Here is a 13,463-nt window from a genome sequence, read left to right as displayed (position 1 = left end):
ATTCATATGAAAAAGCAAGGAATCCCAAATAGCCAAAACAGGAAAAAGAGTAACAAAGTTGGAAGATTCAGGCTTCCTGTTTTCAAAACTTACTACAAAGCTACACTAATCAAATGAATGTGGGTACTGGAATAAGAATAGATCTTTAAAGGAATGGAAGAGAACTGAGAGTCCAGAAAGAAACCCATACACCTATGGTCAACTGATTTTCAATAAAAGTGCCAAGATAATTCGATGGGGAAAAGTCTTTTTAGCAAACAGTATAGGCAACTGGGTATCCACAGGTAAAAGAATGAATTTGGACCTCTTCCTTACACTATGTACAAAAATTAACTCAAAATGGTTTCTAGATCTAAATGCTAAAACTACACAACTCTTAGAAGAAAACATAGAAGTAAATCCTTCAGATCTTGGATTTGGTAACAGTTTCTTAAGTATGACACCAAAAGCACAAGCAACCAAAAGTAAAGAGAAGTCAGACCTCATCACAATTCAAAACGCTGTGAATCAAAGGATTTTATCCAGGAAGTGAAAAAGACACCCACGGAATTGGAGAAAATATTTGCAAATCATACCTGATAAGAGACTTGTATCCAGAATATATCAAGAATTCTTACAATGCAACAAAAAGACAAATAACCTAATTAGAAATAAGCAAAGAATTTGAATAGACATTTCTCAAAAGAAGATATACAAATGACCAATAAACACATGAAAACATGTTCAACATCATTAGTCATTAGGGTAATGGAAATCAAAACCACAGCGAGATACCATTTCACACCCACTAACCAAACCCAAAAAAAGGAGCCCTGGTGGCACAGTGGTTAAAAGCCTGGCTGCTAACCAAATGGTCACCAGTTCAAATGCACCAGCTGTTCCCTGGAAACCCTATGGGGGCAGTTCTACCCTGTCCTTGGCGGGGTGGGGTAAGGACAAGGGGTGGCAAGGATGTGGAGAAACTGGAGCCTTCATACATCACTGGTAGGAATGTAAAATGGTACAACTGCTGCTGAAAACAGTTTAAAAATTCTTCAAAACTTAAACAAGGAGTTACCATATGACCCAGCAATTCCACTCCTAGGTATATAGCCAAGAGAAAAAAATACATATTCACACAAAAACCTGTAGACAGTGTTCACAGCAGCATTACTAACAACAGCCCAGAAGTGGAAACAACTCAAAAGTTCAACAACAATTGAATGGATAAACAAAATGTGGTATATTCATACAATGGAATATTATCCATCCATAAAAAGGAATATAGTACTGATAAATAATACAACATGGAATAACGCTGAAAACAATTTGCAAAGTGAAAGAAGCCGGTCACAAAGAAACCACATATTATATGATTCCATTTATACGAAAGGTCAGAATAGGCAAACCCACAGAGTAGAAAGTAGATTTGTGGTTGCCACAGGGAGTGGGAACTGGGGAGTAACTGCTATTGGGTAGCTTTTCTTTTTGGGGTGATCGGAACATTCTAAAACTGAATAGTGGTGATGGCTGCACAACTCTGTGCATATAGCAAAAAATATTTGACTGTATGCCCTAAAATTTTACGGTATGTGAATTATACTTTAACAAAGCTCTTATTAAATTCTATTTGAATATCACTGTCTTAGAGGCCCACCTAGACTGTGATTCAGTCTGATCAGTCAGACACTACCTGGTTTTAGCACACGAATACACCTTAAACAGGTTTAACACATGCATAAGACATCTGTAAGTAATGACACCCTTACCTCTTCTAAATAAATATTATCAAGGTCATATGGCGTCCTGACAGATTCCACCATCCAACTTTCAGGTGTGTTCAAGTTCAGAGTGAACAGAGGAGACTGTGGCATATCCAGAAACTTTGCTATTGGACCCTTGGCAAAGCTACTGTCTGAAGTGAAAGAAATCTCTGGTTCTAAGACGTAACGGTAAAAACTGAAATTGAAAAAGTAAGGTGTTAGATTTTTTCTACGTGTCCACAGTCCTTGAGTTTAAAAGCATTTATACAGGAAAACAACTGGCTTAAAACAAACTAGATTTTCTTTTAAGGGGTATCCTCCCAGATTAGGAAAAGTATTGCCAAAACCATCTTTGACTTAATTATGTCTCCGGCCATTGTTGCAGATGAAAGGGAAGGGAGGAGTGGTAGGACTGAGAGGAAGGCCATCACTTCTTGTCCTGTTGCGGGTAACTGCTGTTGGGGTCTCAAGCATTTCCTGAGCAATTTCCTCCCTTCGCCGAGAACTCATTAATAAAAAAAAACAGTCCTAAATGGTGATTGGGTTCTCAGGCTAGCCTTGAAAACACTAAAGTAATATAATAATGTAAACATATCCCCTATACAAGGACAATGGAGGGACCCTTCTGTCACTTTCAAACATGTTTGAATCTACAACCTAACTCTTGGAACGTTAGGAGTTTCTTACAGTGTTAACAAGTGCTACGCTATATAAGGCACTATACTATCAACGGCTTTTTATGTCACTTTTCTCATAAATGACCCTTCTAAGCTCAAGACAGCACAGAGTGCAGTCCTCCTTTTCAAGGTACATGTAGATAAGCCTCAGCAAGCTTCCTTTGACATATATATCTCAATTGAAATGACCACTTTTAAGATGAAAAAGTATAGACAAGCATCTATACTGTACCACAAGCACATTTTAACTATGTAAATTTAATAGCTACATTGATCCAAACATTTTGAAATTAAAGAACTGTAAAATTCTGATGGAAAAAATAAAAGCACAAGAGCCAGTGGCCTGGGCCAGTGCTACCTAAAGTCCCCCATGCCCACACTAAGCTCTTCGAACTTGTGGGCAGAGCAGAAATTTGGCAACAGTAAACACTCAGTAAATGGCCTTTCAGATATGACATCCACCTGTAAACCCGTTTTATCCTCTAACGTTCAAAGCAGCTTTTGGATTCAGTATTATTTTTTCTGCTGTTTTCTTAAACAGCTTGCTTTACCTTTTTAAAGGCATGTCGGAAAGTTTAGATTGGCAGTTCATAAATACTCTTAGATTCATGTTTATCAACGCAGTCAAAACCTAAAAGCAAACCAGGTGACAAAACATAAATTTTTTCTTATAGAAAAGGTAACTCACATTTGAGACAAAATATTTAAATTTATCTTCAGAAATTTACTACTTCATGCTGAGTTAAGACAGAGAACATTTCTTAATATTTCAAGAAAAGACAGAAAGATAATAAATGCTACCAAGTCTGTACTGGACAATTTCTCAAAATCACAACTCTAGTGCAGAATGTAAATCACACATACAGATGACTTAGCCAAGAAATCAGGTTACTGTTGCAGATCCCTGCTCCTCACACAGTTTAAAGCAAAGTTGTGGTAAAGCAGCAAATAGAGATAACAGATATCTATCTACACAAGGAACATTTAAAGAGTTTATCAGTGTGGCTTACACACTAGAGTATGAATACACACACACACACACACACACACAAAGGTTAACTAATTATACTTCAGTAAAATGTCACCTTTAAAAAATAATGAAAAGGCTCATCAACAATAAAAAAACCTGTTGAAGCAACTGTATTTTTGGCAAAGCTCTTAAATGTAGTTAAAATTGTAACTATATCTGAAAGTCAACCTACAACAAAAAAATCCATGCTAGTTATAAAATAGGTAAATGACAAAGCAGATTTCTTTTACCTTTTTATCTTTGTAATTAAAAGGTAAAATATGACATAAATCAACTTAATTCAATGACATTTTGCTCTTCATTCCTATGTCTTTTTTTTTTTTTAATTACATGAGTATAAGGGAACCAACCAAGCTTGTACCAACTTCCTAAAGTTATAAAGTTTTTCTCAGAGACATTTGCTAAGCCCGAGACACCCTGCAACAGTTCTCCATCCCCTTTAGACCACGACTAAGGGAACTAAGAGATCACAGACAGCTCTCAGAATTACAGGCATGTGACTTCTTCAGATAAAGATGACCAGCACTTATCCCTACCAAGAGCAATGGGGCAAGTTTCTGTGCTTCTCTGGTGACAGGGTCAACAATGGCCACAACATCGAAGTACGTCTCTCCTTCCTTCGGCCTCAGCTTAATGGCACTATGGAAATCAGAAAAATACAACGTTAATGTGTGGAGAAAACAGGAAACAAGGCTAACCTTTCCCTTTTTTTTTTTTTTTTTGGTCTAACATACCTATTAGCTTTCATAGCATTTCAAAAACTTTGGATCCAGAACAACTAGGCTATGATAGTGGTCAACTATGTGATTATGTCTACCCTAAAGTGTGTAACACCCTAATGACTCAGAATCATTTGAATTTGTTTGAAAGATTTGTGTGAAGAGAGGACAGCAGCTTGAAATTGTGTATAACCAAAAAGTGCCAGCTCTTGACAGTTATAAAGCGCTATTCCAATTTTTACCTCTTGGCAAGACAGGTATGAGGAGAGAGGAATAAATTGGTTTGTTTTTAACTAATAAAAGGAATATAACAACACTACAGAAAGCCTGCGAAAAAGAGGAAAGGAAAAAATCATCACAAAATCTCACTGTCCTAACTCAACCATTTTGCTGCATTTGTAGGTAGTTCTTTTCAGATGCCTGTAAAAGCGGCTAACTACAGGATATAAGTACAGGGTATAACTACAGGATTTACACAGTTTTATCTTATATTAGGATGATCTGTATCGTAGAGTTTTCCATGCTAAAAAAAAAAAACAACAAACCCAGTGCCGTTGAGTCGATTCCAACTCATAGCGACCCTACAGGACAGAGTAGAACTGCCCCATAGAGTTTCCAAGGAGCACCTGGTGGATGTGAACTGCCGACCCTTGGGTTAGCAGCTGTAGCACTTAGCTACACGTCAATTATTCCAAATAAAGTCTATTTCACCAAGTGAATTCGCTAGTTTACTCAAGCTATTCCTTACTGCAGGGCATTGAGATAGATGGCTTTCAACTTGTAAGCATCTTGGTACATCCAGCTTTTTCTGTATTTCAAAATTTCTTCAGAGTCGAAGAAGTCCTAGACATGAGGTTACTAAGTCACTCAAAAGCCAATGCCGTCGAGTCGGTTCCGACTAGATCATAGGATATGAATTATTCCTGTGGCTAATATGTATTACCAACCAAATTTCCACAGGAATTAACCCAACTTATTTTTACAAGGTCAAGGAATGAATTTCACCATATCCTTGCCAGCATTAAGTTATCCATATTTTGTTTGTTGTTAATAAGTGAAGGACGACAGCTGGCTAGTTTTCAGTTTGTATTTCTAGGAAGTCCCAGGTACAGTTTTCTGTTGCAAGCCTGAGAAGTCATACTGACTGAGGTGACTGAGATGAACAGGGTCCTCCGATACATTTCAAAAAGGTGTAACTTCAAAGGATCCAATTTCACCCGATTTTCAAAAAAACATTTATTGCTTAAATCAATGCTTCTCTTTGTTTGCTCTGAACACCTATTTTAATGTGGTTCCGATGCTAGCCAATATACTTTTGTGCAAGAACATTTACCCAGTGGGATGCAACGTAAAGTAAAAAAAAAAAAACAGAACCTAGCTAATAAAACTAGGTCACTAGGTTTAAATGCTGACAAAGGTTACTTCAGATCTTACCTGCTTTGGAATTAACCACCAGAATAGCTTTGTAACTACATTACAGCAGATGCTTTCAACTTTTGATCATTAACAATCCCAGATTCAAAGAGCTACCAATGATTATTCCAATTCTATATATATATATTTAACTCTAATACAGCTGTTCTCATAGCTGGCCTCCAGGTCGATTAGAAAATGTTTCCTGTACTAGGTAACTAGATAATAAGCTACCTCCTGAAAGTATAAAGAGAGCTCAGATAAAATCTGGGGGCAAATGGGCAAAATCCAAATGAGACTAGCAAGCAGCCAAAGTCGTCTTCACCCACTGGCAACACAAAACATTGAGAGAGAGAGTTGTGTTCTAAGCTGGAACCATCAGTCAGGCTGCTCAAAGCTGATCCCTCAAGGCCAGGCTGTGAGGAAGCACGAGTCAACTCTGCCAGTCTAAAACACTCCACGGAAGAAACAAAATCACAGCAGAGTAGATCCAGATATCTGTACTTACAGGCTCCTAGGTGACTCCAAAGTACAATCAAGATACATATTTAGGAGAAAAGGCAAGAGCTACATATGTCAACTGTACAGGGTTCTTCCTAAAAGGAACTTAATCCGAATCTGATCATGAGCAAGCAACCCAGATTATGGGACATTCAAGACAACTGACCTGGACTCATCAAAAACATCAGTGTTATGAAAACAAAACAGTTTTCAATAAAAGATAAACAAATCAAATGCTTTAACAACCTCATTTATTCCTGAATATCAGAAAATTACAACAGGTCTGTATTATTAAAAGCTTTCTATTTTCTAAAAGGTTACATTCTGAAGTATTTCAGATTTATTCAGAAATAAATGCCACCTGAGACCTGTTTATGACAGGGCTGAAAGTTGCATATCAAATGAATTTTCCATTCCTATAGGGTCACAATGAGTCGGAATCGACTAGATAGCCAAGGGTTTGGTTTGGGTTTTGGTTATAAGAACATACAGTCTTCATATGAAGAAAAAAAAAAAAAAGTGCTGCAAGGACAACCTTAAACAAGAGTTTAATATTCAAAAGTTTGCAAGTAGCCACCTAGGGGACAACAATTGGTCTCTCTTTGCCTGGAGCAACAGAGGAAGACGGAAAGTTAAGAACAGGAAGAGGAAACGGAATGAGTGGCTAAATACCTCCATGAACAATTGCTGCCTCTGCCATGAGACCAGAAGAACTGGATGGTGTCTGGCTACCATTACTGAACATTTTGATCAAAGATTCTATAGAAGAATACTGATCAAAAGGGGGAAAAAGCAGAACACAATTTCAAACTCTCATGGACTCCGAGGCATGGAAGCCAGATGAATCCCAAAACTAACACCCTGAGATAATCTTTAAACCTTAAACCAAAAATATACCCTGAAGTCTTCTTAAAACCAAGGAATAGTTTGGCTTAACTAATAAAGAATATGTGCCTTGAGCATTATGCTCTTTTAAGAGCTATCTATCTATACGGGATCAAACTGACAACAACTCAAAAGATCAGATAGGAAACTTAGGGGACAGTGAGTTTATGTTCATGGGGGACAAATAACTCAGAAAAGGAGGGTGAGAGTGGCTGAACTGTACATCTAGAAACTGTTGAATTGGTATATGTTCTGTTGTGTATATTCTCAACAAAAATTATTTAAAAAGAAAAAGAACATGTACAAACTCATCATGAATTTCTTTACCTGTGTCTATCTCCAAAGAACTGGTGCTCGATCCTTGCATCTCCTTTGGGCTGAGTGGACAAGAGAGCATCCACCTTCATCACCAAGTCACTTGCCCTGAAAGACGGGGTGAGTGAAACTACAGCATCTCTTTAACCAAAGGTTTTTCCAGTCGCTGATGAGCATACAATCAGCCCAAATACTGACAATGACAAGACGGTTTGATGAAAGTATAGGCTTTGTGCTGATGAGCATGAGATGAGGTAATGATTTCTTAACTGATTAGTTTTATAAGCCTGGAGAAGCACTCATTTTCCCATATGTGAAATGGAAATATCAGCTGCTTCGCATGGCTCCTGTAAATATTATACCGAAAAAACATAGAAAAGCCCTTTGCTCAGGGCCTGGCCCAAAACAGGCTGTCAGTAAGGATCACTTACAGTCTCCTCTGCTCTCTTTTAATAACTTTATTATATTTCATGATTGTTAGAATACTAAATCACTGGAATAACATTCAGAAAAAAAAAAAGAATATAAAGGAGACAACTGAGATTATACAAAATACCATCACCAAGAAATAACCAAGGATAACATTTTGGTGCATAACTCTACATTTTTAATATATAAACAAAAATAGGATCATTAAAAATATACACATCCTTTTGTTGGTTGGTTAATAGAGGGATGTATCAATATTTATAATGACAGCATAATATTATATTTACGAGTAAATCATTATCACCCCTGGAGGAAGCAAGAGAACAGCTCATTATTCTGAACTGGTAAATCAAACAGAAGGAGCACTGAACCCTTCTTTCCTTTCCTGAACAAAATAGAATTAAAGGATAACCGAGTAGGTGACGAGGAAGAGTATCTCTTCACAGAAGTATTCCAGGTCATAAAAAAACTAATGCCTCTATGTTTGTATATGCTTGAAATTTTACATAATAAAAAGTTTGAAAAAGGGGTGGAAGTGAATAATTCAGTTCTTTAAGCAGCATTCTATGAAAAAAATCAGCTTGTTTCAATAGAGGCATAAATTACACCTTGAACTGAAGAGCATTACTATGTTTTAAAGCTGGAAGTAAACCACCCGGGAATAGGCAGCGTATGTGAACATACACAACCCTAACTCTGCCAACGAGGGAAGTCGCTAGGACATGAACCAGTGAGTGTCTTCCATAGCCACACTTACACGTCTTCTTCTACCCGAAGCTGCTGGATGTGAGATTTTATTTTCTGTCCTGAAGTTTTTAGTATGATGTTTTCTAGGAGGTGGAAGTCATCTTGATTAAACAGCTCATTATCTTCCAATGGCCCAATCACCTGGGAAGAAAAGACAAACTGTGCTGGAGAACTGTCACCAGCCAGCTATCAGTCCTTTGTTGTCCTCAGGCTGTCTTACAATCCAAATTAGTTCAAAGACTGCTAACAAGTTCATAAATAAAATTTAAAGTCCAAATCAACTCACACAGTTATTTTTCAGTTCCTCATTATACACTGTTTAGACCTTTATACTTCACATTATTTTTATAGTAAACGCAACCTCTGAAAGTAAAATAAAACGGCAGCAGGGTTTGCACTAAGTCTCAGTGAATATCAGCAAAGCCAAAATAAAGATGTAGTAGTAGACATCCAAAGTTTTGCTCTAAGTACTAAGAGTCTAAAGTTTGGTATGCTCACCATAGGTTTGTTTCACTGGCTGTAGATACTTATGAAACATTCTGAGCCTAAACCAATTTAGCTCTTCTAGACTGCACAAATGATAAAGTTAACTTATGAGAACAAGGTCCCCCACAGAAGAGTGCTTTACATATCAACGACCTTGCTGATTTACATTCTGAGACCAACCACATTCTCACCACCTTACACTATGGTAAGACAGAAGAACAGCAGGAAGGCTTCAATCAGGGACTTTTATGTCAGAAAACAAACTTCCTTTGAAAGAAAGGGCAGAAGATTATCATCAGCACTTTGTAAGCCCTAATCACCTTTGGAAAAAGAGTGGCTGTCTGAAGAGTTTACTAGCTTCAGAGTAGAATGCTGCAAAGGCTTTTCATTGATCTAACATGAGTCAAGCTTGTCTCAGGACAAAATCCTCACCCTTCCATTGCTGATAACCGCCCTTTGTCCTTTCTTCAGCTTCAGAACATCCCTGCAGTACACGGCATGAGACAAAATGAAATCCATTTTGGAAGACTCAAAGACCTCTTTAAAAAGACTGAAATCCATGCCCTAGGAAAGTAATTGTTATTAAGGAAAGGTAGTTGTTATTAAGCAAGCCATATAAATGAATAATCACAATGAGTAAATCATAAAATGCTCTTTTAGTGGAAAATAGTAACTAATTTTAATCAGCATTATGATGTCTCAATCTCAATTCCCCACTCTCCCTCCAAATCTCCCCCAACCTCCACTTATCAGGTATCTGCTTACTTCCTTTTCCTAAAATGACAAACTATTCTTTGATACCTTTATTCTACATTTTAAAGATTAATTTTATTTCAAGTGAGGGCTTTTTCTCTAAAGGAAACTTCAAGTATATACTCACTTTAAAAAAAATTTTAAAACTACACAACACTTTCAAAAGTTAAGTAACTTATATAAATGAAGAAACATGAGTTCATAATGGAAAAACATCAACATATGAGCCTCTAACTCATAAGTGGCTCAAATCTCAGTTTTCTGTCTTAAAGAGAAATCATATATTGTCTATCACTTAAAAGCTGTATGAAACAAATGGCTCTGGGCTTAAAAGATGCTTCTATCATGCACATGCTGAAACCTAGTAAGTTTAAAACTAATAAAAGGAATGTAGACATTGCTGTTTTTTAGATTCTTCCAAATTTAAGAAAAAAAAAAAGTCCTATGAGTCTAAGAACAAAACTCACAAGTGGATGTGATCATGAACAGGCCCCTCAGCCCCGCTGAGTGACTTCCAGGGTTTAACAACAGAGGGGCCGCCTCAGGAGAAGCAGAAACTTACTCCGACAGAGAACTCTCCGATGTCAGCCCCTGCAGCCAGAGCCTCTGCGGTCTCCTCCTTGGCCATTTTGGTGATGAAGTTCTTAGCTGAGTTGGAGGTCTGTGTTTGTAGGGCTGCCCAGATGGCTCTGGAGATCTGAGTGTTCTCATAACTTATATCTTCACTCGGGTTATTTATCATGCCTATTCTCACATTGTTACTAGATTTCTGTTGATAAAATGGGAAATAAGAATTATATAGTAGTGTTTTGAACTTAAAAATAGCATTAACATTAGTCATATTCTATATGTAGCAAATAAAACCTCTCTTAAAAGTCCAGACTGTCTCCTCTGTATATAGAATAAAATTCAAACGACATAGCCAGGAAATCAAAATCCTCATGAGTTGGCCCCGGCCTACCTTTCCAACCTCATATCTGGCCATCCTTGTAAAGTAGCACATACTAGAGACCATGAGTCCTATCTTCCCCAACACACTTTGCATTCTTCTAACACATCTCACCTCGCTTGGAATGTCCGTGAAGACTAAAAACCCAGTGCTGTCGAGTCGGTTCCGACTCATAGCGCCCCTACAGGACAGAGTAGAACTGCGCCATAGAGTTTCCAAGGAGTGCCTGGCAGATTCAAACTGCCAATCCTTTGGTTAGCAGCCGTAGCACTTAACCACTATGCCACCAGGGTTTCCCTGTGCAGACTACATTCCAATTTTACTTCCCTAATTTCCAAACATACTTTTTGAGGCTCTACTCAAACTGTTCTTCTCAAGGCCTTTCCAGACTCCTAGAAAACATCTATCTCCCCCTAAGTGAAACCCTGGTGGCGCAGTCATTAAGAGCTATGGCTGCTAACCAAAAGGTTGGCAGTTCATATCCACCAGGCACTCCTTGGAAACCCTATGCGGCAGCTCTACCCTATCCCATAGGGTTGCTATGAGTCAGAACTGACTCGACAGCAGCGGGTTCGGTAGGTGAAAAGGTGAGAATCCATGTGGGAAAAGATATTTGGGACACATAAAACCAAAAAAGCATCAAGAACACAAACAACATACGTTTATACTCAATATGCATCAAAAAACACGTACAAGAATATTCATGGCAGCATTTTTCATAACAGCCCCAAACTGGAAACCCCTCAATTGTCTATCAAACCAATTAAAGTCACAAGGAAACAAACTCTGTGCAACAACCATATAATAGAGCACTACACAATGAGAAAGCAATCAAAAAGAACAACCTACTACTACTTGCAACATCATGGATGAATCTCGTAAAATGCTAAGAAACTAAACACAAAACAATACGTACTGCAGGATTCTGTCTAAATAAAGTTTAAATACAGGCAAAACTATTCAATGAAGTGAGAAGAGGGAGGGGGCGGTGACTGTGGGCACGACCAGGTAAGGTTTCTGGGAACAACTTACTCCTCTATTCTTGACCTGGTGGTAGTCACACGGATGTGTTCACTTTGTAACACTGTGTACCCTAGGATGTGTGCACTTCTTTTGTGCCTACACTTTACTTCAAGTAAAATATTTATTTAAAAAATTGAGCTCTCCTCCTCTACCACCATTCAAGCATTTATCAATTTGCAGTACAGTGTTTTATACATCTATCTATCTTTCTCCACTAAAACCACACCTGATTTAACTCTGAATTGGGCTATAGGGTCACTATGAGTCAGAATCGACTCAACGGCACTGTGTTTGGTTTTTTGGTTTTGTTGGGCAGTAACGGCGCTCAGTGCATCTGGAAACTGAAATCACCTGGTTATTTCCTTATGTCAGTGAGGCATCCCAGGGCACAGCATGGGAAAGGGGACACGTGGTAGGCTATGAGGTCTGGATGAAGACCCAATCTGAAACAGCTCAGGAAAGATTGTCTAAAAGAATCCGACTCTCAACCGTTCTCTGCTGCCATTCACTCAAGTTCTGCTATTTATGTGGCACTTATCTCTCAGAGCCTCTCGATGTGTCGTCCTCTATGTACCTAAATCTATTTCTATCTGAAAGCACACTCATGTGCCTGCCTGGTATCTTCTCCACATTAGGCCTCCCTCTACATAAGGATCCTGTGACCCCCATACAATACATAACACGCCTTGGTGACATCTCTGTAGCAAGAATATGAACAGTCATGCAATAAAAGCTTGTCTGTGATGAGAGCTCATTGTTTTTGTCTTTAAAAGACTCTAGTCCCTTAAATAAAGCTAGAATACTGCAGTCTTCTCACTTTTCTTATTAGCTGGCAGACTTCTTAAGAGAAACTGATCTTTCCCTCAAGCATTTAGGACACAGGATCGCCGTCTCCCCACCAGACCAATGACATAAGGACACGAACTCTCCGTGAGTACAACTATGGCCTCGAACAGAAATACAAATGAAGTTGTATACACTTGCCTGATGTTTAATAGCATCATACAATAATTGCCTTCCTGAAGGCCTGTCAAAATCGCCAACGATCCAAAAAGTTACTGGCCTAATAAAAGAATCATCTGTAGAAAAATAAAAACATACTGAGTTGGAGAAAAAGAGCACATTCTATGTTTCAATACTCTTGTTAAGCCGAATGATTTCTGAAACCATGCAAAACCTAAGAAAATGACAAGTCTAGTAAAGATACAAAGCAAAAGCAGTGAAACATCTATATAAGAACAAAAGTAGGGTGGCCTTCCATAAGGCTTAATTACAAACTAGGAACATGCACTGATTAATTCTATTATGCTTTGTGCTTTAGGTATCCATTAGCATGTAAAATGAAGAAAGAAAAAGCTTTTGAACATTAAGCAATTATCTTTAATCATATTAATTTGTAACCTGGTGAAATATAATTCTTTACAAAAATTTATCAGCATTAACATAGCTATTGGAACCCACAGATTCCAGGAAGATCACAATAAAATGTCAGTAAATTCTGAATTACAATGGTTCCTGAAACCACATAATATAATTAAGAAAACGAATAGAACATTCTGAAATTTTAAGTTACCATAGATTTCCTTGGAGGACATTCCTGGACAAAGGTGAAGGAAAAAGAGCAGAAGAGAAGAAAATATCATTGCTGTAATTCACACCTACTTTAAGAGTCAAGCTCTAAATACTGCCACATATGACCTGTACATCTTTCTGCTCCTAATTCATACCCAGAGTGCATTTTTTTAAAAAAAGCATAAACTCCCATATCACCATAGTGATTTCTCTGGGGAACCA

General features: G+C 37.9%; 1 protein-coding gene across 2 annotated transcripts in view; it reads right to left on the bottom strand.

Moving 5' to 3' along the window:
* Window positions 1-13,463, bottom strand: part of UGGT1 (UDP-glucose glycoprotein glucosyltransferase 1) — a 135,789-nt gene that overhangs the window by 34,504 nt on the left and 87,822 nt on the right. Inside the window, exons 21-29 of one of the 2 annotated variants that reach the window (XM_049889124.1) lie at window positions 13,243-13,266; window positions 12,654-12,748; window positions 10,260-10,466; window positions 9,377-9,508; window positions 8,469-8,599; window positions 7,295-7,390; window positions 3,986-4,088; window positions 2,971-3,050; window positions 1,749-1,938 (exon numbers count right to left, since the gene is read on the bottom strand). In XM_049889124.1, the coding sequence (XP_049745081.1) occupies window positions 1,749-1,938; window positions 2,971-3,050; window positions 3,986-4,088; window positions 7,295-7,390; window positions 8,469-8,599; window positions 9,377-9,508; window positions 10,260-10,466; window positions 12,654-12,748; window positions 13,243-13,266 (1,058 nt within the window). The remainder of the gene's footprint in view (window positions 1-1,748; window positions 1,939-2,970; window positions 3,051-3,985; window positions 4,089-7,294; window positions 7,391-8,468; window positions 8,600-9,376; window positions 9,509-10,259; window positions 10,467-12,653; window positions 12,749-13,242; window positions 13,267-13,463) is intronic. The other variant, XM_049889125.1, reaches the window with a different exon arrangement.

This window comes from Elephas maximus, chromosome 6 (genome assembly GCF_024166365.1).
Source record: "Elephas maximus indicus isolate mEleMax1 chromosome 6, mEleMax1 primary haplotype, whole genome shotgun sequence".
Classification (NCBI taxonomy): domain Eukaryota; kingdom Metazoa; phylum Chordata; class Mammalia; order Proboscidea; family Elephantidae; genus Elephas; species Elephas maximus.
The sequence above is the reverse complement of the archived record's forward strand: the minus strand, read 5'-3'. Positions and strand labels throughout refer to the sequence as shown.